At 36.9% G+C, this 25,566-nt stretch overlaps 1 protein-coding gene across 2 annotated transcripts in view; it reads right to left on the reverse strand.

Annotated features, from left to right (window-relative positions):
- Positions 1 to 2,425: 2,425 nt before the first annotated feature.
- The window catches only part of LOC123717999 (ATP-citrate synthase), a 42,515-nt gene continuing 19,374 nt past the window's right edge, over positions 2,426 to 25,566 (reverse strand). For both annotated transcript variants that reach the window (XM_045674335.1, XM_045674333.1), the window contains exons 5-24: positions 25,318 to 25,431; positions 24,276 to 24,355; positions 23,547 to 23,805; positions 23,100 to 23,312; positions 22,349 to 22,506; positions 21,570 to 21,732; positions 21,328 to 21,495; positions 19,067 to 19,190; positions 15,383 to 15,480; positions 14,522 to 14,620; positions 13,597 to 13,712; positions 12,909 to 13,049; positions 10,550 to 10,689; positions 9,688 to 9,836; positions 8,760 to 8,849; positions 7,146 to 7,288; positions 6,766 to 6,928; positions 6,070 to 6,203; positions 4,464 to 4,670; positions 2,426 to 2,691 (exon numbers count right to left, since the gene is read on the reverse strand). In XM_045674335.1, the coding sequence (XP_045530291.1) occupies positions 2,529 to 2,691; positions 4,464 to 4,670; positions 6,070 to 6,203; positions 6,766 to 6,928; positions 7,146 to 7,288; positions 8,760 to 8,849; positions 9,688 to 9,836; positions 10,550 to 10,689; positions 12,909 to 13,049; positions 13,597 to 13,712; positions 14,522 to 14,620; positions 15,383 to 15,480; positions 19,067 to 19,190; positions 21,328 to 21,495; positions 21,570 to 21,732; positions 22,349 to 22,506; positions 23,100 to 23,312; positions 23,547 to 23,805; positions 24,276 to 24,355; positions 25,318 to 25,431 (2,922 nt within the window). In that variant the 3' untranslated portion in view covers positions 2,426 to 2,528. The remainder of the gene's footprint in view (positions 2,692 to 4,463; positions 4,671 to 6,069; positions 6,204 to 6,765; positions 6,929 to 7,145; positions 7,289 to 8,759; positions 8,850 to 9,687; positions 9,837 to 10,549; positions 10,690 to 12,908; positions 13,050 to 13,596; positions 13,713 to 14,521; positions 14,621 to 15,382; positions 15,481 to 19,066; positions 19,191 to 21,327; positions 21,496 to 21,569; positions 21,733 to 22,348; positions 22,507 to 23,099; positions 23,313 to 23,546; positions 23,806 to 24,275; positions 24,356 to 25,317; positions 25,432 to 25,566) is intronic.

Consider the following 25,566-nt stretch of genomic DNA (forward strand, 5'->3'; position numbering starts at 1 on the left):
TCAATAAAATATTTACACATATACCAACCAACCATTTACACAAATATACCAATAAATAAAATAGGCTTACATCTATATCAGCGCTTAAACAAAATTTATTGTTGAAGATTAATTTTACATTCGAGCAAAACAATCAATCACAATTAGACAAGTCGATAATTGGACACAAAACAGTCGGCCATGCGTTTGACAGACAAACAAATGCTCAAGTAGCCTGACCATGCGTTTGACAGTTTAAAACCCTAACTTACGTATGAATCGTAGCATAGATACGTATGTCATATATCACGCAAACTAATTCTTATTTATCGAGTATGTCGAACCCATGGTGGGGCTACTAATCGACTCAAGCGTTCAATTTATGAGCATTCTAGCGAATACTAAAAATAACTGAAGACTATTTTTAAATCAAAAAAATTCAAACAGGTGCCAAAATTATGTCATCTAAAAATTTTATACAGGAAAGAAAAAGTTATTTTAATTTTTTTTTAAATAAAAATAAATGTAGTCCTTTAATAAACATTTTGTGTCTGCTTATTTCGTTGTCTAACTCTGCAACTAACCGTAGACTTGATTAATAAAAAAATAATAAATCCGCCTTCAAAAAATAATTTCTCATTCTAAAATCTATTAACAGTGCGACACTACATTTGTGCAAATTTTTAAAATTTTCAATTTTTTTATATAAAATCTATTCTTTGCACATCACTAATAAATTCTGAGCATTTACGACCCCACGAACCCAAGCACTTATCTAATTTATATCTAAGAAAAAATAACCAATAATATATAGAGTGGAAATGACAGTGATTTGCAGCAGGCGAGACCAGTCAAATGCATGGCCACGTGACAAGGCTATCGTGTGAGAGAATATAATCAGTGTCATCTTTTCTGGTCATTTGGTCGTTACAGTATGGTTGTTGGAATTTGTCAAAGGGCGACCATCTTTATTCTTCATAGGAAATATATATTTTATACAACATTTTATAATTAATATTAATCCCACTGCATCCACTCTATATATTTCAAATAATTTCATTTAAATATTATGTCAAATTTCCACTTCAAACATTTGAAATATTACAAATTAAAAGAGTACATCTTCCATCTGTTTCAAAACTTCCTCAAAACGAGAAATGTCACTGTCAAACCTATGCTTTAAACGCAGGGAATGTTTCAGGCCTTGTGTGAAACGTCGAGGTTTTATCAAAAGTCTCATGACAAGGAATGCTTAAGAGTTTTACAAAATACAACAGATGGCGCTGTTGGGAAAAATAGATTGGAAAACTTGAAACACAGAAACAGAATAGAATGACAGAACAAGGATTTCAAGCGCCATTTTTGTACCGACAACAGTCGAACTGTCCAGCTATAAAAAAATGACGTCATTATTACCAAAATATTATTTAAATAATGATAGCGCCTCTCACGTTGTATTTGATTTATGAAATAACAAATGGTTAACTGTCCAACATTTACACAACTGTGGATAAATTTGTGACAAACTATAATCACCACAGCATCTACATTAATATGAAGGTAAAATTTGAAGTTTTTGTAAATTAATTAACAGTTAGTCAAAATATAGATAAAGAAAAAAATATGAATGATCGAAAACAATTTCCTATTTTCAATTCGAAGTTTACTTAACTAAATTTAAAAAATATATTGTTTATATCCTTCGTATTTTACTTACATTAACAATGAGTATAGAACATTATCTGTGACATTTTTAAATTATTTCTGTGACAGTTGGCTTGCCATGTCATATATCTGTCACCATAAAATTGTAAATACCGTTAGCTTGTATTTTTTCTTGCAAGATTGTGAACCTTGACAGTTATTCGAAAGATTGTAATCTATCGAAGTGAAACCGTCAAATTACAATCTTAAAATTGACAAATTGTAATCGACTCGAGCGTTCAATATATGAGCATTCGAGCGAATGCTAAAAATAACTGGAAACAATTTTTTATCAATATACGTTTGTATCTTGTCAATTATTCATGTCAATTATTGTATCTAATTCAAAATAAACACGTTGTATAAAAAAATCAAACTGATGCCAACAATATTTTATTTATATTTGTGCAAATTTATAAAATTAACAATTATTTTATATAAAGTTTATTATTTGCACGTGTGAAACGGAACGTACCTTCGCGCTGATTGGTTGAACGACATATGCCCTGCGTCACCCTATTTGTTTGTTCTACTGTCTACTACAAAGCCGACCAATCAAAGACAGCCTACAGACAGTTGACAATTTTTAATATTGTAATTTGACAGTTTCACTTCGATAGATTACAATCTTCCGAATAATACGTTAAATTGTAAGCAGTTGAGGTTGACAATTTTACGGTGACATATCAAACAAAACCCAATAATAATTGTACCTATTAAAATATCTGAATTAAAAAAATAGTTACAAAAAATATCGCGTAACGACAATGAGAGAATTTGTGACCAAAATTTCGACAACGTATATTTATTTTCACAGACCTGTATTTTACTAAAGAAAGACACATTTAGTTAAGTGGGGACATGTAAGTGATGTCGTCCCACGGGTGCCTGTACAGCGGCTGCTTCATCCTCTTCTGGTCGAGATAATGGCCAATGTGTCCGATCGTTCTGCCGAGGACGAACAACGCGTTGATTGAACCCATTTGTATGTAATTGTTACCTTCCTCCCTGGAAAGAAAAGAAAATTCATTTAGGGTAAAATCTATCGCGAGCGTGTTGCAATCTAATTGCGTGTTGTTTCTACGAGAATGTAACTGCTTGCTCCTATTTCACCATGCCTCGTGCTTATGTCATGTGAAACATGGTGTCGATGTCGATGTCGTCTCCTTGCAAACATTATAAAATGAAAAAGTTGGCGATTAAAAGTGGCGGAGAGTTTATTGCCAGTTCTTCTCGTCCGTACACCCTTGATTTAAGAACTGTCAGTAAATGTTAAATTGGAAGCATTTAGTATATTTCTTTATTTACGTTCATAACTTTCTGCTTTTAATAAGTTTGAATAAAACATTAAATTTGAGTTTGCCCTATGATTGGGGGGTCGATAGCTGACCATGCGTTGTGCTCGCAAACGGGAGCTACGATTTGCCCTCTCATCCCGAATTGACTCCTGGGTTTGGCCAAATTATTCGAGCGTACCCCGAAACAAGGGTTTTAAAGAAAACACTTTATTAACGGATTGCAGCTATGTATTATTATAAACTTATAATTATTTTACATAATTTTCCGACGTTTCGCGTGCTTTACGGCGTGCGTGGTCACGGTAGCTGAAGACAAAAGGTGTTAAATGTCAAAAAGTATCACAGCTGTAGAGAAAGTTGTGTTATCTGTATTTATTTCCCTGGAGTTGATATCGAAATTTAAAATTATGTAAATAATTATTAGTTTATAATAATAAATAGCTTCAATCCGTTGAAAAAGTGTTTTCTTTAAATGTGTAAAAGTTATGTTGATAAAAGACAATACCAAAGTATTCTTAGTCTAGTACTGAATATGCAAAAAAAAAATCATAAACAGTTCCGCGTTATAAGGTCCTCCCATATCGAGCGTGTATGACTCCATATAACGCGCTATGTACAAATGTTTCACGTTTAACTTTCCTAGTTAAAGTGGATTTAAATCGATTAAGAAACTGAACGAAATAAATTCGTACAATAATAAATGTCACAGATCAGAAATATAACGTGTAAAATCCCCGCGCTATATGGGGGAAAAACCGTGTTATACAAGCGAATGAAATCGCGTTATACGATGTTATAAGGTGGATTTACGTTTCACGAGTGTACAAGAAATTATGTGATATTATGTTGTGTACCTATATATATATATATATATACACTAGCGGAACCGACAAAGGTTCAAGCGATTAGGATATTAAACAAAGTACACGACTGCAGCGCCATCTGCCGGGCTGATATGTGAATCTAAACCATGCAGGGCTCCACCGAAACACACGAAAATCCATTCAAATAGGTCCAGCCGTTTAAGAGAAGTTCAGTGACTTATATATCGACTCATAGTCGAATATATATAATACATAAAGATGTATAATATCTTAAGAAAATTCAAAAGTACTGATTTAAGCGTTTAAATTGGAATCCAATGTCTGGATTATCCATTTCAATAGAATACTATATGCATTAATAAAATAAATAATACACACTTTTGAGGTCTGGGCCTCAGATTTTTCCTCAGATCGGCGGCCCTTGCCTGACACACGCCGTCGTTTGTGTCTAAGGCAAGACGGTTTCCTCACGATGTTTTCTTTCACCGTTCGAGCTAATGTTAAATGCGCACATAGAAAGAAAATTCATTGGTGCACAGCCGGGGATCGAACCTACGGCCTCAGGTACGAGGGTCTCACACTGAAGCCCTAGTCCACTTTACAATATAGATTATAATTCCCACAATTTTTACCACAATTTATCTGTTATAATACTCACTGAGTGAAAAGCTGACAGTGCCTGAACATATCAACCATGGCTGCAGCGATGATCCCGTCCACGTTGAGGATCAAATTGGGCTTCTTCCGAGTGGTGATGGCCTCCACGTCCAACGCGTACCGCGTGACGGGCCAGGCTGGCCAGCGTGACGTCACGTACGCCTTGAGTTCGCGCACGCGAGAGTCAGGGTTGTTGATGGATTTAACCCTGGATTTAAAAGGAACCAACCAAGTTAACAAAACGTACGAGGCCTTTCCAACAACAACAAATGGGCCGCGTTTGTGATGGGTCATAGGACTCACTTGGAATGGCCCAGAGAGGACGTCCAGCAGAAGCCCGAGAAGATGGAGTGAAAGGGATAACGGGAAATGATTGGAAAGTGTTGACGAGGGGGGAAATTTAGAAGCCTTCACTCCGCCGAAGGTCGTGTGATGTCAGACATAATGTAATCCTGACTTTGCATTCCTTTAATGTATCTCATTTGCTACTTTGAATGGTCCAGTGAATAGGCTATTTCGCTCTAACAACGTAATCACTAACATTGATATATTTTACAACAATCTACCGAACTTATCGTAACTTTGTTTATCTTGCTAGACGAGCTTTAAGTTTTCATTTGGTTTAGTTATTATTTTATTATCATTTAGTTATTGTTTTATTATCATTTTGTTATTTTTTTATTATCATTTAGTTATTTTTTTATTATCATTTAGATGTTACTTTATTACCATTTAGTAATTATTTAGTTATTATTTTATTACCATTTAGTTATTTTTTTATTATAATTTAGTAACTTTTTACTATCATTTACTTATTATTTTATTACCATTTAGTTATTTTTTAATTATCATTCAGTTATTTTTTATTACCACTTAGTTATTATTTTATTACCATTTAGTTATTATTTTATTATCATTTAGATGTTATTTTATTACCCTTTAGTAATTATTTTATTATTTAGTTATTATTTTTTATTATAGTTATTGTTTTGTTATCATTTAGTTGTTACTTTATTATTTATTTATTATTTTATCATAATTTAGTTATTATATTATTATCATTTAGTTCTTGTCATTAGAGGCTTTCAGAGCCTAATTTACGAGCTGAAGATTCTTCGAAATATCTTTGGTCCTGTTTGGAACGACGTTGTTTGGCGTATTCGCTACAATGAGGAACTTTATAACATCCTAGTCGACGCCAACATCGTCCAATTCATACAGTGCAACAGGCTATAATTGTTGGGACATGTGCACCGAATAGCGAACGACAGAACCCCAAGGTCCTCACAGCCCGGCAAGAGTAAACCCGGTAGACCGTGGCTGCGTTGGTGGGATGAAGTTGTGAAGGACCTCGAAACAATAGGGGTTCGCAATTGGAAAGGGGAAGCTCTGGATAGCGATGGCGAAGTGTATTTGAGGAGGCTAACCCACAAGGGGCTGTAAAACCATTGATGATGATTAGAGGCTTTTACTTTTGGCACTCAACTCTAATTTGTTTCCAAACTCGGGTTGCCTGGAAGAAATCGCTTTTCATATGACCGCCCGTTGCCAATTAACCTTTTTTTGTATAATTAAAATGTTTGGTAATAAATAAAATGTTAAAATACCTATGGCCAATGCCCATGATGAGCTCCCCCTTCGCCCTCTTCTCGTTGACGAACTCCTGCGGATGCTGACCGCGGTCGTAGGCCGAGCAGAAGTCAATCGCGGCACGGTCCAAAGCCCCACCGAAGCGGTCTCCCTAAAATATAATAAAAAAAAGTGTTCGTGTAAAAGTGTGATCTACTTTAGGCAACTTTACAGAAATTGGTTAAATAAAGTTAAATTAGATAAAGCTTAACAAAAGGCTTTTATTGTCATAGACACGAATACGAATAATACAATTATTTCATTTTACCTTATTACTACTAAGATTTATTTTTGTTATTAATAACTTCGAATCAACGGTGGTAGGGACAAGACAAAGATGGCGCGTAACGGAAAAATGTGATACGTAACCGAAAAATGTGACGGTATTTTTTTTCCATCGCCGATAAAGTTTCACTTCAAATAAAATTGTGTTAGACTAGCGTACTGTCCTAGCTGGATAATACATGATAATAATCTAGTTGGATAATTAGACATGATATTTTTGCATCTGGATTTTATTGTATCCCATTTTTTTAATATACGTTATAAAATCTTTGCTGAGACACCAGTCATAAACATTTTAGTAAATCAACAAACAAGACAGACAAACAGGCATTCAAAAACTCAATTTGACAACTGACATTTGACAAATGACATTTCAACATATTACTTACAATTGTCAAAAGTCCAGAGACAATGGACGATATCAAGTCCTTTCCGGCCCTCGCTGTGACCATAGTGTTATGGGCCCCAGAGACTGCGGGGCCATGGTCCGCTGTCACAATCAACACGAGCTCGAAGAACTTGCAAGCCCACTCCGGAAGCTCTCTTTGGAACCTGAAATTATTTAGTATTGTCTTTTGCTAACATAGCTTTTACATATTGAAAGAAAACACTTTTTTACCGGATTGAAGCTATGTATGATTATAAACTTATAATAATTTTTTAAAAAATCCGACGTTTCGCGTGCTTTACAGCGTGCATGGTCATTATTTAACTATAAATATGGACGACATTTCGATATCCAGTAAAAGCCTGTCAACTTAACACTCACCACAACAAACTGATAGTTCCACCAACACCAAGCTGCCTCTCCAGGACCTGACTGATGGGCACACCGCAGTAGTTCAGCTCCTGGCCTCTCTCGTCACAAATCGTGCTTATAAAGGCCGCCGGTTTCCGGATGATACCAAGTTTCTGTAACATACATTTATTTTACACACAATAAATAAATAAAAAATGATCGCTTTCTTTCTGTACCAGGAAAACATATTTCCGAAGAATTTCCGAAATAAAAATGATTGTATAAAATAACAATAATATAGAAATAATAATTCACGAATTTTCGAATCCCCCATAAACGCTTGTTATTTTGGTTATTTAATATTTATATCTGGTCCCTTGAGTTAAATTATGGAGAGTTGTATATCCATTTAAGAAAAAAGTGTCGAAGAACAATAGTTCTTGTCCGTTCGACGCCAAGGGCGTTTAAGAACTGGCTGTATTTTTACAGCTTTTTTAAAGTTCATATGTGTACATTTTGTTACCTATATGAATACACATGACACACAATCGAAAATTTAATCGATATTGACAAACGGTTTGAGAAATAATGGTTCAAATAATCAACGCTATTAATTCAGAAATAATTAATTGTAATGATAATCTATGATATAAAAATGAATCGCAAAATGTGTTGGTAAGCGCTTAACTCTACAACGCCTGGACCAATTGTACCAATTCTTTTTTTTAAATATTCGTTGAAGTCTAAGAATGGATTGCTATTCAATAAAGTTCAAATTAAATTACAAGCACTCACTCAAACAAATTGCGTTAAAAAGGATTTAATTTTTGAATTATTAATTTAATATCCCTATCGGAGCAAAATTATTTGAATACATACTAATAGGAAAATATATCAATGAGGCACACAATTTTTAAATATTTGTCACTTTTAGGTTCCCACTATCCCTTTAGATTATTTTCCAATCAGGTTTGAACCCTAAGTTCGCCTCTTAGTTTGAAGCCCAGTCGGGGTTTTTTAGTGGGTCACAGAAGAGTGGCCAAAGTTCGTGGAAGCGAAGATACTTTGGTCACCCGAGCTGAACCTCACACATCGGCCTATAATCAGGGTGATGGCATAACCATCACTCTCATGAGAATTTTTTGCGCCGACTATAAAATTGGTAGGAACAAAAAACTGCCACATTTCAAATCTTTTTGACAGAACGAAGTCTGTGGGGTCCGCTAGTTATTAATAAAAACACACTATTGTTAGACAAAACTAGACCACTAATTAATCGCCGAGACTATAATCATTTTTTTTTATCAACGTGTTTTTCTCGTTCCACAAAGCGGTGATGCCTGATAGAACTAGTGACTTAAGCGTTGTGTTGTGGAACGCAAAGCGTCGAGAGATGGAGAGGATGGAATAAAGATATACAAAGCGACTCTTTTTTTTATCAAAAAGAAAGTTATTTACACAAAACAATTGAAAAAAAAATTCATACTAGAGCATAATTAATTATAATTTGCACACAAGTATCTTAAAGAGAATCACAAAAGTTCCAAGCCATTATTAGTTACATAGCGAGTCAAACTTAGCAATTCGATTAATGATAAAATTGATTATAATAATGATATTTTTCATTAGCTAACGATTACTCACCCTCGCCCAGTCATAGTCCATTGGTACTTTGGGAGGTTCCACTTCTTCCTTCTTGATGATTTTACCTTCTTTAACCAGATTCAAGTAAACCTATAAACAGAAAAAAATGAAATGCGTAAAAATTTGAAGACACAAAAGAGGAAAGAGTGAACTCGAAGTTGACTAGTTTCCTGAAATGGAAATGGGGCAGCCCATATTGCAAGGAGAACAGATAAAAGATGGACCGCCGAAGCCAACAGTTGGAGTGAATCTCCAGGAAAAAGAACCGTGGGAAGACCTCCAAAGCGATGGGCTGACGTTAGTTAAGTTTTCTAGTGAGATATGGATGGAGGAAGCAATCCAAATGGAAAGTTCAGGAGGAGGATTTTACCCAAAAGGGGTACTGCAGAACACAAAGTATCGGAAATATCACTAAATAAGAAAATTAAAGACACTCCCCCCCCCCCCCCCCCTCCCTCCTATAGTGCTTACGTAATACTTGAACTGCACCTTATACAATTTTATCAACTGTCAAATTTATTAAAACTTCCTTACTGATAAAAAAACCCAACCTTATCGCTAACAAGCTATATCTAACAGGCAACCCTAGTTAGGAAAGAACTAAACAGAATTGTCAAGATTGTCTGTAAAGCGTTGTAAACCGCTTTAACAAAGAGTGGAAGAGAAATAGATCCGGCGCAAGCGTACTATGACCGTCACGGGACAATGCGCGTAACGGGACAATGAGCGTAACAGGACAATCAGTCATGCGTTTTGAGGGCACCCTGGATGGTTCAGATTTACAAATCAGCCCGGCAGATGGCGCTGCAGCTGGTTTTTCCGTATGTTTTATTTTTCGTTTTGTTTCATATTATAATCGCTTGAAACATGCAGAACAACGTCTGTCGGGTCCGCTAGTAAAATTATATAATCAATGAACTGCCAATACCTTGTTCACAGCATCACCGAGGGTATCAAACGATCCCGGTACAGTGACTCCATACTTCTGTAGCGACGCATTCTTCGCAACTGCCTTTTCCAACGCGGAACCAGCGAGCGAACCCGCGTGCCCAAACTGCACCTCCGATGTGAACATGTCTGAAAAAATATACCACCTTAGCCTTTTTCTTACCCCCCCCCCCCTTCAACATACATAAATATTAGGAAACTTAAATGATAGGTTTTAGGAAGAAATTATTAAACCAGTTACTAAATTTACAAAACAAATAAATGTATGAATAGTCAATATCCCCCCACATTATCAACATAATTACCCCCCCCCCCCCCTTGGGTTCCGGGGACGTCGGGAAACACTGGTATATTAAAGTTGAAATTAGGATGTCATTTGAGAGAGTTCTAGGCATTTCCATGTCCTGTTTATCCATGACTCTAAATACAAAAAATCCAGCAGTTCATCACCTCAAAGGCTAATCACACAGGTAACACAACGACGTCTATACAATGAAACAGACCAAATTTGGAGGTTTGGCGTCTCGTCTCGAAATTAGGGGCAATTACGGGCCCCCATCCTTTAATAAATATCTTTTGTCACACAGACCTATGTGGAATCAGCACAGAGGAATCAGCCACCCACGTAATCCTGGAATGCGTGGCTGTGGCTAACCAGAGTACAGAAGCCCACAGAGCAGTGATGTCGCTCTGTGAAGCCAATTGCCGATGACTTCCGTACGTCTGGAAGGAGGCTGGCTTAGTTTGATTCTACACACCTGAGGGTCTAAGTCCATTTGTCTCCAATGAGACAAATGTGGTTACGGGATTGGGAACCTAGATTTTAATTTTCATGGCAATACCTGAACAGGTTCCAATACACCAGGCGACCATGGGTTTGGTGATCAGTCCGTCGCGGATGGCACGACACACGTGGTACTCTTCGACTCCGCCCACTTCACCCAGGAGAACTAGCATTTTGACATTCGGATCCGCTTCGAATCTGAAATATATTAGTTATTCACTCCACTAGGATATAGTAATATAAGTGTTCGGCGAACAAATCAATTTTTTCAACCGGATTAAAGCTATTTGTATTAATATAAACTTATAATTAATTACATAATTTAAAATTTTCCGACGTTTCACGTGCTTTACAGCGATACCAAGTCCGGGAAAATAAATACAGATAACACAACTTTCTCTGCAGCTGTGATACTTTTGGCATTCAATACCTTTTGTCTTCAGTCACCGTGACCACGCACGCTGCTTTAATCCGATTAAAAAATTGTATACTTTCAATGTGTAAAAGCTATTGTTAACCAAAGACAATACTAAAGCCTATGTCGCCTGCTAAGGCTAGCCTACGCAAGAGTTTATTGCTTGTACCTAGGTAACACTGAAAATGTTTAGAAAATGAAAAACGTCTTCATGTAAAAAGTTGCCAATACTTTTATTGTTATTCGAAGTAATCTCCGTTCCTCTCTATACATCGTCGCATTAGATGGAACCACTGAGAAAAGCAGTGGGCCCATTCTTCCTTAGGGTCTCTTCTATGGCATTTTCGTACGCTTTCGCCGCATCTTAAGGGCTCGTAAAGAGAATACCTCGAATTTTATCTTTAGTTCTTGAGTATAAATGAAAGTCACAGGGCGCCAGGTCATTGCCTCATTATCTCGACACCTGCCATAGTCAAATATTAACCAGTCCATGTGAAGGTGTTTCTGGTCGGCGGTTAAAGTATAGGGAATCAATTTGGTCCTAACGCCTAAATTTTCGTGTAATATTTTTTCAACTTGACTCATACCAATGCCTCGGCTTGCCCGTATCTGCTGATAAATCACTCTCTTATCTTCCTCTATCATGCGTCGCACAGCACTGATGTTATCATCAGTAGTCGCTGTTAAAGGATCCTCACGCGGATCATCATTGACATCTCAAGTTAATAAAGTTATTGCTCAAGTTGATAAAGTTTATATATCAAGTTAATAAAGCTCCGTACTGTACAGTGTGATTGCTACGTCTACGCTTAAACTCGTTAAACCAATTGTAAATAATGGCACGAGATGGCTGGATCGATGGGATGGATGGCTGTGAAGCCCTCATTAAGAAATGCTAATCGCAGCCTATCATAGCTTTGTTGTTCAGTAAGCCAACAACGAAAGTCATAATAAATCATTGACCGAAAATTTTCTCGCGTTAGGTTCATTTTCACGTGTAACAACACGAGTTTTAGATTTGCCGCCAATTCACAAAAACAAATGACATCTGTATGCAATATACTACATCAGGTTACCAAAGAGTTCTAAATTTGAAATTCAAAAAAGTTTTCATTAGCAATGTTTCTAACTGGCCAGTTTCAGTGTTACCCACGTATTTTCCAAGATTCGGCCCCCACAGCTTTGTTAGCATAAATCACTACGTTTTTTTAATCGTACGTGTGAAAATGACACGAGAACGTAAGAGACGCGGACGTCCTCACAATCGATAAGCCCGCAATATCGCAGCACACAACTCACGAGGGGGCTCTTTGTATTAAAGTCATAAAGTCAGAAGAATAAAATTGTGGACCTTCATCGAAATTTAGAACACCTTGAAAGTCGTTTTTTATATAGGTTTTCCGTTTGACACGTCTTACTTAGGACTTAGTGTTGGCCTACTATCTGCATAAAGCCTTGCGGGGGTTAGTGAGCAAACCAAGTGCTCTCCAAGACCTCGGGTGCACTTGGATTGAAGTACATAGGGAATATGTGTGAAGGCCAAGGACCCCAAGGCCCAGAACATGTCTGTTGCGGATCCCCGTTAAGAAAGACGTTGCTACTGAATGCTGTCTGTGACTATCGCCATCTACATATGTTCGCAGAGAGTGTGTGTGTCTTAGACGTAATAAACTAACGAAACACACAATACTAATAAATATAAAAAAACGAATTTTTATTGTGTAATGTGTTATTGGCTTAGTACTTGTAGGCCGTTCAAGTACTACGTAAGCAGTTTTACTGCGATTTAACCCCCCCCCCCCCCCTCATCCTCTTGTTAGCAAAAGTAAGCAAAGCTCCCAAAAATAATTGTCCCAAACCAAACCCCCAAACCCCCCCCCCCCGTGCTTACGTCATACTTGAACTATCCCAGTATTCCAAGTTACGTCCGTTCGCAAAATCACCATATCCTATTCGAAGAAAAACTGCAATCATTTTTTGAAATCGATAAAGAAATATGTACCTCAACAAATGATCAATAAAAGTGGTCCCCGGGTATCTGTCTCCACCAATGGCCACGCCCTCACAGACGCCGTCAGCGTGCTTTGACAGTATGTTGTTTAGTTCGTTACTCATACCGCCTGAACGGGAAACGTAGGCGACACTGGAAAGATAATATTATATTTATATAAAAATAGTGTTTCCGAATCGTTTGTAAAAGCCTTGTGTGTCTTACACCACTTTTGGGTCTAAGGTATGCCTTTCCTCACACTGTGTGTATGTTAAATGCGCACATAGAAAACTACATTGGTTAACAACCGGGGTTCGAACTTACGACCTCGGGAATGAGAGTCACGCACGAGAGAGACTGCTTTAAATTTGCCAAATATATTGTGTTTTCTTAATCATTAGAAAGAGGGTAGTCTGATTGTGTTTTTAAATAATTAAGAGGGCAATTGAAGAACGTTAAATACCCTTTTTTAGAATAATAAAGTAGAGGGTAGTCTAACCAAAAGAATAAGAATAATGTAAAGAAAATAGTGTTTTTTTGCCAATTAAAAAGCGGGTAGTCACAACATTACAGTTTTTTTTTATAATGAAGACGGTTGTCTAAAAAAATAAGTGTTTTTAAAAATAATTAAAAAGAGTACAGTCTCACAAAATTTAAGTAATTTTTAATTAATTAAAAAGAGGGTACTGTCACAACTTACCTTCCAGGCCTATACAGCTTGCTCTCAATAATATTGTCGATCATACCAGCTGTGTTGCCAATTTTGAAGCATCCAGGTTTGATGCCGCCCACTGTCGCCGGACCAATAATATTTACCTTAACAAAACGAACCAATCATTTTGGGAATTTTATTTATTTACTTATCCTAATGGAAGACATGGAATAAATAGGATATGACCATCTTTCACCTCCCATGTAGTGTTCATCAGAGGTTTCTGTGCAAGATTTTTTTTTGGAAATGGAATCTCGCTGTTGGCCTTAAGGGCCTTTTGTCAGCTCACATCGAGCTGTAGGGGAATCTTTTTTTACACAGAATGGCTAATGCATTGGCGTCTCTTGCGAGACTTAGACCTCGGCTTGGGCCGTTGCGGGGTGGTCAAATGAACGGCAGGACGGAAGCAGGAAGTATTCGCCTTTCCTGGTGAAGGCGGTTTTTTTGCCCTAATTGTTTTTATTATTGGAGGCTTGTCAATTGTCATTGTAACGCGGTTTTGTAGGAACTACTCGAGGTAGTTTTAGTGGGTATTTTTCACCCAGTCTCTGAATACACACCACCACATACCCCTGCAATTTGTGAAGACATTTCCACCTCGGATATAGAAGTGTTCGTTTAAGCTGGTGACATTTCCTGCTGTCGGTCACCACCACTATCCGGAACCAGCTTTTTTTTAGAACTACCCTCTGAAGTAATTTATTTATTCCAAAGCGTACCAATGCTTAAAAAGCCGGCAACACCTTCGCGAGCATTGACAGTGTCCATGGACGGCAGTATCACCTTACATCTGGTGAGCCTCCTATTCTATAAATCCTTGTATAAAGCTTGGAGACAAAGTTTCCTATCAGTTTTTCTGCCCCCCTGATTCGGGAACTGGTAGAAGTTACTCCAGCTTGTGAAGACAGCTTACCCCTCTAGCATCGGCGAGTTTGATGATCTTCCTCGTCATATTCTCTGGAATACCTTCAGCAATTATGACGATTGTGGTGATTTGTGGATGTTGCATCGCCTGGAAATTCATTACTTACATGATTAATTGTCTAGGCGATGGTGTCCCTAAGAACGATTTCTAGGACCCTAGAAATTCGTGATTTTGAAAAAAATAAAATAAATTTAAAAAAAATCTGTTTATTCATTATAATATGTAAGAGATTTGGGAAACCTGTTATTGTAGCTCAGCTCTTCCAGGACAGATGCGGAGCGGGGATTCAATTACGCGTTATTGTTAATATTATTTTCGACTTTCCAGTACTTTACACCACATAATGGTAATTTAGGTATATAGAGTCACTGGGGTTAGTCACAAAATGTTTTACTATTGGATACAGAAAACGAGGCGTTTCAAGAATCTCCAAAAATTGCGTGACGTAATACTTGAAGGCTTCATAAGCCAGCGGTGACTGGTCGTAGTTGAATTCGTGTATGCGGTGATGTTAGTTATTTTTGTGTGTTGCATGTTGTTACCACGAGAATGTAAGTGCGTGCTCCTATTTCACCATGTCTCCTGCTGATGTCATGTCGAACATGGTGTAATGGTTGCAGCTCCCAACAAACGTTGTGTAATACAAAAAAAAGAGAGGCGGAGAGTTTATTGCCAGTTCTTCTCTTCCGTTCTACGTCCTTGATTTGAGGACTGGCAGTAAATGTAAAATTAGTTAATTTCTGTTTTGACGTTCATAAGTGTACATTGTGTTACCTATATGAATAAATGATTTGCCTTTGACATTGGTTTCAGTGAAAATAGGATTTAAAAAAAAATTGAAGAAATTACCTGCATAGTACTGTCGAATGCCGAACGCAACGATGCAAAGTTCACCAAAACAGTTGCTTCTTGATGTTTCCTCATGGCCACGTCCATATCACAGAATACTGAAAAAAAATTACCAAAATTTTATACATATTTTCAATCCTGGTCACACCTTTTCCAAGTTACGAAACGTCAATATTCAAATTTGCTGTCCATAATTTAGTTGAAGCAGGTTCAGTCAAAATGCCTTAACAGTAGTGTATGTAGGAAGTCGAAAAAGTTCTATAAAAATTTGTCGACATGAACTGTCACTGTCAAATATGCCAAACATCAAACAGACATTGACAGCTCTCTACAGTTATATATTTTAAAAAGCGTCGTGTTGATGTTTGGCGTGAATTAATTTTGGTGGCGGTTATACGTTACATGTAACGTCCCTAGATTTAAAGACGAACTCCCTAAAGCGTCGAAATCTTTGGCTTTGGTTGGTTTAGCTTGACTTCCATTCGACACACTCTACATAGCATTAACACTCTCAATAACGACAACAAATGAGTAATAAACTACTTTCTAAGCTTCTCCCAGCCCTCAGTAAACTGGACTGTCCGCATCATGCACACGAACTTTCTAAGAAATTGAAGACTGTTGTTGACCATGACTAATTAGTGGGAGTCATGCAGTTCTGTCTATTTAACGACAACAATTGAGTAATAAACTACTTTCTAAGCTTCTCCCAGCCCTCAGTAAACTGGACTTTCGGCATCATGCACACGAACTTTCTAAGAAATTGAAGACTGTTGTTGACCATGACTAATAAGTGGGAGTCATGCAGTTCTGTCTATTTAACGACAACAATTGAGTAATAAACTACTTTCTAAGCTTCTCCCAGCCCTCAGTAAACTGGACTGTCGGCATCATGCACACGAACTTTCTAAGAAATTGAAGACTGTTGTTGACCATGACTAATTAGTGGGAGTCATGCAGTTCTGTCTATTTAACGACAACAATTGAGTAATAAACTACTTTCTAAGCTTCTCCCAGCCCTCAGTAAACTGGACTGTCCGCATCATGCACACGAACTTTCTAAGAAATTGAAGACTGTTGTTGACCATGACTAATAAGTGGGAGTCATGCAGTTCTGTCTATTTAACGACAACAATTGAGTAATAAACTACTTTCTAAGCTTCTCCCAGCCCTCAGTAAACTGGACTGTCGGCATCATGCACACGAACTTTCTAAGAAATTGAAGACTGTTGTTGACCATGACTAATAAGTGGGAGTCATGCAGTTCTGTCTATTTAACGACAACAATTGAGTAATAAACTACTTTCTAAGCTTCTCCCAGCCCTCAGTAAACTGGACTGTCGGCATCATGCACACGAACTTTCTAAGAAATTGAAGACTGTTGTTGACCATGACTAATTAGTGGGAGTCATGCAGTTCTGTCTATTTAACGACAACAATTGAGTAATAAACTACTTTCTAAGCTTCTCCCAGCCCTCAGTAAACTGGACTGTCCGCATCATGCACACGAACTTTCTAAGAAATTGAAGACTGTTGTTGACCATGACTAATAAGTGGGAGTCATGCAGTTCTGTCTATTTAACGACAACAATTGAGTAATAAACTACTTTCTAAGCTTCTCCCAGCCCTCAGTAAACTGGACTGTCGGCATCATGCACACGAACTTTCTAAGAAATTGAAGACTGTTGTTGACCATGACTAATTAGTGGGAGTCATGCAGTTCTGTCTATTTAACGACAACAATTGAGTAATAAACTACTTTCTAAGCTTCTCCCAGCCCTCAGTAAACTGGACTGTCGGCATCATGCACACGAACTTTCTAAGAAATTAAAGACTGTTGTTGACCATGACTAATAAGTGGGAGTCATGCAGTTCTGTCTATTTAACGACAACAATTGAGTAATAAAATACTTTCTAAGCTTCTCCCAGCCCTCAGTAAACTGGACTGTCGGCATCATGCACACGAACTTTCTAAGAAATTAAAGACTGTTGTTGACCATGACTAATAAGTGGGAGTCATGCAGTTCTGTCTATTTAACGACAACAATTGAGTAATAAAATACTTTCTAAGCTTCTCCCAGCCCTCAGTAAACTGGACTGTCGGCATCATGCACACGAACTTTCTAAGAAATTGAAGACTGTTGTTGACCATGACTAATTAGTGGGAGTCATGCAGTTCTGTCTATTTAACGACAACAATTGAGTAATAAAATACTTTCTAAGCTTCTCCCAGCCCTCAGTAAACTGGACTGTCGGCATCATGCACACGAACTTTCTAAGAAATTAAAGACTGTTGTTGACCATGACTAATAAGTGGGAGTCATGCAGTTCTGTCTATTTAACGACAACAATTGAGTAATAAAATACTTTCTAAGCTTCTCCCAGCCCTCAGTAAACTGGACTGTCGGCATCATGCACACGAACTTTCTAAGAAATTAAAGACTGTTGTTGACCATGACTAATAAGTGGGAGTCATGCAGTTCTGTCTATTTAACGACAACAATTGAGTAATAAAATACTTTCTAAGCTTCTCCCAGCCCTCAGTAAACTGGACTGTCGGCATCATGCACACGAACTTTCTAAGAAATTAAAGACTGTTGTTGACCATGACTAATAAGTGGGAGTCATGCAGTTCTGTCTATTTAACGACAACAATTGAGTAATAAAATACTTTCTAAGCTTCTCCCAGCCCTCAGTAAACTGGACTGTCGGCATCATGCACACGAACTTTCTAAGAAATTGAAGACTGTTGTTGACCATGACTAATTAGTGGGAGTCATGCAGTTCTGTCTATTTAACGACAACAATTGAGTAATAAACTACTTTCTAAGCTTCTCCCAGCCCTCAGTAAACTGGACTGTCGGCATCATGCACACGAACTTTCTAAGAAATTGAAGACTGTTGTTGACCATGACTAATAAGTGGGAGTCATGCAGTTCTGTCTATTTAACGACAACAATTGAGTAATAAACTACTTTCTAAGCTTCTCCCAGCCCTCAGTAAACTGGACTGTCGGCATCATGCACACGAACTTTCTAAGAAATTGAAGACTGTTGTTGACCATGACTAATTAGTGGGAGTCATGCAGTTCTGTCTATTTAACGACAACAATTGAGTAATAAACTACTTTCTAAGCTTCTCCCAGCCCTCAGTAAACTGGACTGTCGGCATCATGCACACGAACTTTCTAAGAAATTGAAGACTGTTGTTGACCATGACTAATTAGTGGGAGTCATGCAGTTCTCTCTATTTAACGACAACTCTCTATTACGCCATAAACTGCACAGTCCTCTCAGTGTCGTTACATAGAGTATATGAAGTCTTCTATAGAGCTGTCAAGAAAACACTTTTTAAACGGATTGAAGCTATGTATTATTATTATAACATAATATTAAATTTCGATATCAACTCCGGGGAAATAAATACAGATAACACAACTTTCTCTACAGCTGTGATACTTTTTGACATTTAACACCTTTTGTCTTCAGCCACCGTGACCACGCACGCCGTAAAGCACGCGAAACGTCGGAAAAAAATAATTATAAGTCTATAATAATAATACATAGCTTTAATCCGTTCAAAAAGTGTTTTTCGTAATGTGTAAAAGCTATGTTAACAAAAGACAATACTAGAGCTGTGAAGGCAAAACGTCTCGACTCTGAGGCTCGTATGTTTATGACTTACCTGGTATGAACACCTCCTTGTTACCAAAATAGTATTTTTGCTTATGGTCAGCCGTGAAGGGGTACACAATGGCCACGACGGACGGCTCCGAGCGTCGAGATATGTAGTCAAAGTCTAACATTCCCTGTAAAATTGAAATTATTCAGTTAAAATCCTGTACGTTGATACGACGAACAAACATTGCGTGACAACGTTCAACCAATCACGTTTTGCGCTCCAGAACTGAGATATTTGTTGTGTCAGTAAGGAATAAATGTACGGAACGAAATATTATGACACTGTCTGGTCAATTTATTCTTGACTTTATATATATATATATATATATATATATAATGTGTGCGTGTACTAGTGTACACACGTAAGTGAAACTTTATGATTTCATTTTTCTAAAAATGATCTACTATATGCATCTTAACAGAAATTGGTTAAACAAAGTTAAATTAGATATAGTTTAACTCAAGGCTTTTATTATCATAGACATGAATACAAATAATACAATTATTTCATTTTACCTTATCACTACTAAGATTATTACAGAATTAATTGTAATAGAATTATTACTATCATTGTTATCGTTATTATTTTTTTGTTATTAATGTCTTCGAATCAACCGTGGACAAGAAAAAGATGGCGCGTAACAGAAAAATGTGACGGTAAATAGTTTTCCAACGCCGATAAAGAAGTTTCACTGTACAATGTTAACTTGTACCAGTATGATACCGAAACAAAACAAGTGCGTATACGAGTAAAGTTATTTTGAGTTTGATGTACGTTCCGTTGCACGCTTTAGACGATTTCACATCACCAAAAATCATTTACTTTTATAATAGTCATAATATTTTAGTTAAATTTTGACGATACATAAGATTTATATAAAGAAATAAATCATTATTATATATTACATTTAAAATTGCATCAATATTTAAAAAAATCTATAGGAAATTATCTTAATTTAAAATTTGCTAAAGTCTTGAATGTAAGAATCCTCACACCAACATCGGCATATCTATTTATTAAAGTTTATCTATCTCTCTATATATAAAATTTTCGTGTCACAATGTTCGTTCCCTTACTCCTTAGCCCGATACCGTATATACATTGTTACAAAGACGGGTCGACTGCAATGTTTCTAGATTTTTCCACTACCCAGAGAACTTTTCAGCAGGCTGTAATATGATTTCTGACCGTTTCAGGAGAGGGTCAATCACATATTAGAAAATTGTAATTTCCATAATGTTACCCTAGTTTTCAGGAAGCTGAAACATTTTTTCAATCAGTTTCAGAACATGTGTAGTAGAGTGGTGCAGTTTTCAAGAGACCCGTTTTCAGGCCTAGTTATACCCCTTTGATGAAGGAATATTCTAGATCAAACTTTCTAGGTATGAGACAAGGACGAAATGATACGAGAGAGAGAGAGAGATCAGAACTTTCTCGAAACAAGACTGAGCACTCTAGAACGCCGTACGACAAGGACGGAACAATGTGCGAAAGAGACAAAGAGTGCGGACGTTCTAGAATTGTGCAATCGCTACTCAGTAGCAAGCCCGCCTAGAAAGTTCTCGAATATTGTTTAGAATTATTCCCAGGGATATATAAGCGAGCCGAAATTCGACCAGTTACTTTAGTTTCGAATGCGATATCAATAGATAAACACCGTTAATTAGTGATTGTTTTTGTGTGCTATAAGTGCATTTCTGCAATTAATTTTTCAAGAAATAAACCCTTGAAGAAATCTACGGGATTTTCTATCCGATCCCCTAGCTCGTAACAATATGTATACTAGCTGACCGGGCAAATGTTGATTTGTCATGTAAGTAATTTGTAGTGCATAAAAAAATAATTGGTGATTGAAGAGTGAAAATTTAGGGTTGTATGTTTTTCTTAATGCCAAAATATATTTTTTTTTTTGGGAGGGACACCCCATATCATTTACGGGTATGAAATATAGATAGTAGCCAATTCTCAGACTTACTGAATATGCATAATTTCATAACAATCGGTCGAGCCGTTTCGAAGGAGTATGGGAACGAACATTGTGACACGAGAATTTTATATATAGAGATGTATCTTCAGAATAAAAAACCTTTAGATAGTTTCTGATCCCGGATTCGAATCCTAGGTAAAATGCCATTTAGATTTTTCTTAGAAATAAATATAACAATGTAAAGGCGGTGTTTGAACACCCCCGATATTTGGATACACAAATGATGGATGGGTCCGTCGGATATCTATCTAACACTCGAAAAATAGAAATCACATACCTGTATAGCTCTATTCTGCATGCCCCAAACGATGGCCTTAGTACGATCGCTGAAGAGGGGCCTAGCGGTGGAGACTTGCTGTCCAAGGTCCATCCTGGTTGGGGCTTGGGAGCAAACTAGATCCAACAACGAGTTCGTCAATTCTGGCAACTCGATTTTTGGTGCCGGCTGGAAAAAGATCATTTTAAAAATCAATACAAAAATTATTTTACTGCGCACGCGCATCTTAGATTTTCACTTACAGCTGGTTGAGGTTTGGGCAGTTGCTTGGGCGCGTAATCCAACTGGTGGTCAGGCGGTATCGGCGCTTGGCCCAAGGCCAAACCGACGATGGACGTCATGTTCGCTTCCGGTCCAAACACGTACATTGGTATACGGAGACGATGTCCTACTTCACGCATTTGGCTGAAAATAATTTTTTAAATAATAATAATGTAATTTTATATAAAAATTTAATAAAAAAATTACGTCATTGAGATTTTATAAACAAATTATTAAAATTTTAAAGACAAATTATTAAAATTTTATAGAAAAATTATTAAATTTTTTAAGACAATTTATTAAAATTTTATAGATGATTTATTAAAATGTTAAAGACAATTTACTAAAATGTTAAAGACAAATTATTAAAATTTTAAAGACAAGTAACTAAAATGTTAAATACAAATTATTAAAATTTTAAAGACAAATTATTAAAATTTTATAGAAAAATTATTAAAATTTTTAAGACAATTTATTAACATTTTATAGATGATTTATTAAAATGTTAAAGACAAATTACTAAAATGTTAAAGACAAATTATTAAAATTTTAAAGACAAGTAACTAAAATGTTAAATACAAATTATTAAAATTTTAAAGACAAATTATTACCGTTCACCGTACGAGCGTGATTTTAAATATTTCCTTTCGTAAATGTTTAAACCTTTATCTGTCATGTTTTTAATCTTTGTATATATTTTTAGTATAATTGTTTTGTTATATATTATTTTAACTGTAAACAATATTTATTAAGTTCATACCGAAGTCCCTCCTGATAATTGGGACCGCCCCGTCTTACGAATAATGTGACATTGTATTGTATTAACGCGTCCTTGTACGTCTCTATAGCTGTGATGATTCCACGGAATGTGTCAGCCACATTCGTGAAGTTCGCGATTCCACCTCCAATTATCAAAACCTGTAAAAATGGATAGCTTTAGGCGATGATATATTGTCTATGTTCTCTCTGTGTTGTCTATGGTTTATTATTAAAAATTAAAAATCAATTTCGCTACAATCTTTTTAAGTTTAAGGTTCAGATTTCTATATGTTTCATTATTTGTTATTCTAATAGGCAAGTATGTCAGCCTTCTGTGCCTGACACACCTTCGCCTCTGTGTCTAAGGCAAGCAGGTTTACTCACGATGTTTTCCTTCACCGTTCGAGTGAATGTTAAATGCGCACATATACGATGACATAGTTGTAAATATGTCTTCATCTGTCAAATCCTAATACTGTTGATACGAAATATATGTATCGTATACTTCAAGAATAACAAAAACTAAACATTTGTTTACAAGCATGCTACGTCACTCGTGTGACGCCATCTTGCAGAGCGTTTCTTGCGGGTTCTAGAAATTATGAATGTTTATTACTTTTATGAATTTACTCGTTTGCTGAGATTGTGTAGCCTATTAGATAATTTCTATTTATTGTATTATTCGTGTGTACTAGTATAGTCGAGTAGTTAGTACGTATTCAGGTATACGCGTACGCGTACTAGGTGCGTACCTTGCCGTTCGGATGCTTGTCCCTGCACATCAAGCTGAATATTGTCTTCGCGTAGTCAGCGGTTTGACTCTCGGTGGGTGCACCTGAATATTCACCATAATTTGCCAACTCGGCAGCACCACCCAAGGCGCACACTGTGTCCGTGTAGACCACGGAAGCCCCACCACCGGCCACCATAGTCCATATACGACCGGATTTGTTGAGGACAGTTAGCTGAAATTGCATAACATACATAAAATTAGTCCTAATATTTTGCATTAACCTATATATATATATATACACATATATGTCTCTAGAAATGCGTATACAGCATATGTTTAAAACTTACAAAAAGATCGCATTTCTATTCTGGTCTAACGTACATATCCCAACGCATACGCTGTTAAACTGCGGGTTTTAACCGCAGGTAAAATACCTTTGAAAATATCGAATATAACAGCAAGCTACCTTCAAACTGGCCCCACTCTTGGCATCCAAGTCGGCTATATGGGCCTCCTCCGGGTAAGCATCCCTTCCAAAAGGCGGTGGGAAGGTAACTTCACCCCAATTCTTAGCGCACTGGAAGTCAGCGGTCTGGTCCAGCTTGGCAGCCAAGTCCAGCAGATATATACGCTCATTTGTCACCACTATCGGGTTGATCTCCATGTATGTGAAGCATAGATCCACGAACACTCGGTAGAGCGATAAAATAAATGTCGTAAGTATCCTGAAAGATCCATACAAGTCAGTACAGCACTGGTACTCTGTAAACTCCCGTATTACATTAGTGGTACCACAGTCACAGTGACCAGAAACCCTTCCTCACGAATCATTCTAGATACCGAGGTCGTAGGTTCAATCCCCGGTTCGCACCAATGGACTTTCTATGTGGGCAACGCTCGAACGGCGAAGGTAATTGTGGGGAAATCGGCTAGATCCAAAAAAAGATAGGCAAAGAATGCTGATCACCTACTTGCCCATCAGAAATGATGATAGAAACATGAGGAACAGACCTAAAAACTCTGATTCTGGTTCTTAGAACACCAGAACGCCCAGGTTGGTTCGTGCAGATGGGATTCGGAAAAATCCGCTGGATTTGTGGTTTCGCACGACAATGACCTTGTGACAGCTCAAGGTTTGTCAGTAAATTTTGGAGGTTTCTGGAATCTAGATTTTCTATATGTTCGTATGTCTTACCGCCTAACAGTCGGTGATTTGACGTTCTTCATGAGAACGCTGTCAATCTCTTCACCAGTCGGGAACGTGTCAACGGGGACCTAAAATATTATGAAACGATTATTAATTTCTGATACAACGATACTTTTTTTCTCGCTTTAAATAATGTGAACGCGCATCATGTTTAATCTAGTTCGTTGCGAGGCACGGACTATCTATGCCCGGGGAATCCCCGCGATTTATTCACTTTGTTGTCTTTGTCCGCGTATTACATTTTGCGGGTAGTATGTTTTCGATACCAAATAAAATAAAATACAGAATTACAAAAATCTTATTAATGTTAATTTTAATTATGGACAGTTATTTAATTTATTTTAATTAATTATTACTCTTGATTCTTCATTTTAATCACTTAATATTTAATCTTATTCAACGTTTGAGACTTTATATTTTATTTTATTTTACCAAGCATTGGTATCGTATCGATGCACCAATAATTATAAGCATTCACAAATCTTCTCACAATAACATAGTTATTTGATTGTTTTATTATTTGTCACTCAATGCCAGAGGGCTCGCGAGTGCGTTGCCGGCCTATTAAGAATTGTTACCTTCTTGAAGTACAATTATTTCATTTTACATATTTAAGATTATTACAGAATTTCATTAATTGTATTTCATAGAATTATTACTATCATCGATATCGTTATTATATATTTTTGTTATTAATGGCTTCGAATCTCTTCGAATCAACCGCGGTAGGGACAAGAAAAAGATGGCGCGTAACGGAAAAATGTGACGCGTAACCGAAAAATGTGACGGTATTTTTTTTAGAACGATAAAGAAGTTTCAGTTTAAAAAAATGATGTGCACAAGTTAGTGCAATTAAGCTGCTCCCCTGATGAGCCATCAGCTAAAGAAAGTGGAATGGGCCATTGGGAAGCGATTCCAATCCAAGGCTCACTATGGACTTCTTCTGTCACATCAAGGGATCATAAGACATTAAGCCAGGGGAAACTATCAAATCTGCAAAAGAATAAAACTATGAAGCACTTAAACTTACTTCAAGTCTTATAGCCACTGCATCAACGTCTCCAACATCCACTCCACCCTGATGGTGGAACATGATGGTGTCAGATCTACGGCCAGATTGGATGCACAGGTACATCTCTTCGCTCTGAAAATACAAATATTTTTTTGGAGATTTTTCAGATACATCTTCATCTGCCCTAAATAGTTTTTGAGAATTTTCGCCGTACACATTTTTCTGTCAGTTATAGTTTTTCTTGCTGACATACGGAAGTCATACTTA

The sequence above is a fragment of the Pieris brassicae genome, chromosome 14 (genome assembly GCF_905147105.1).
Source record: "Pieris brassicae chromosome 14, ilPieBrab1.1, whole genome shotgun sequence".
In the NCBI taxonomy this organism is placed as follows: domain Eukaryota; kingdom Metazoa; phylum Arthropoda; class Insecta; order Lepidoptera; family Pieridae; genus Pieris; species Pieris brassicae.